The sequence below is a fragment of the Trypanosoma grayi genome (assembly GCF_000691245.1).
Source record: "Trypanosoma grayi strain ANR4 Tgr_2803_V1, whole genome shotgun sequence".
Lineage (NCBI taxonomy): Eukaryota > Euglenozoa > Kinetoplastea > Trypanosomatida > Trypanosomatidae > Trypanosoma > Trypanosoma grayi.
In genome coordinates this window covers 1-293 of record NW_008828421.1, presented here as the reverse complement: position 1 = coordinate 293, position 293 = coordinate 1, and the positions used below count along the sequence as shown (strand labels likewise).

The following is a 293-nucleotide window of genomic DNA, read 5'->3' as shown; positions in this document are numbered from 1 at the left end:
TGAACTACGGAGCGACGCGTATTTCTGTGTGGTCGATGGCCCGCGTGTTCGACCCCGAGTTGCCTGAGCTGTTCTCCCCTGTGACACCGTCAATGGTGTACACAGAGCCGGATACCGACAGCGGCCTTACAGTGCTCGAGCACGTTGCAATCATTGCTTCCTCTGTCATTGGCGGATTGCTGCTGATTGCGGTGGCTGTGATCCTGCTGTTCTGCTGCGGCCGTAAATCCCGTGACAACAACAACGCCCCGAAGGAGCCCACAGACCCCGTGACGCTTGTGTTCACTGACATC

The 293-nt window shown here is 57.7% G+C and overlaps 1 protein-coding gene across 1 annotated transcript; it reads right to left on the bottom strand.

Annotated features, from left to right (window-relative positions):
• Window positions 1-4: 4 nt before the first annotated feature.
• Window positions 5-292, bottom strand: DQ04_28031000 (hypothetical protein; the record flags this gene model as incomplete). The annotated part of the gene is made up of 1 exon (XM_009318398.1): window positions 5-292. The coding sequence occupies one exon, from the start codon at window positions 290-292 to the stop codon at window positions 5-7; it is 288 nt and encodes a 95-aa protein (XP_009316673.1).
• Between the last annotated feature and the right edge of the window lies 1 nt (window position 293).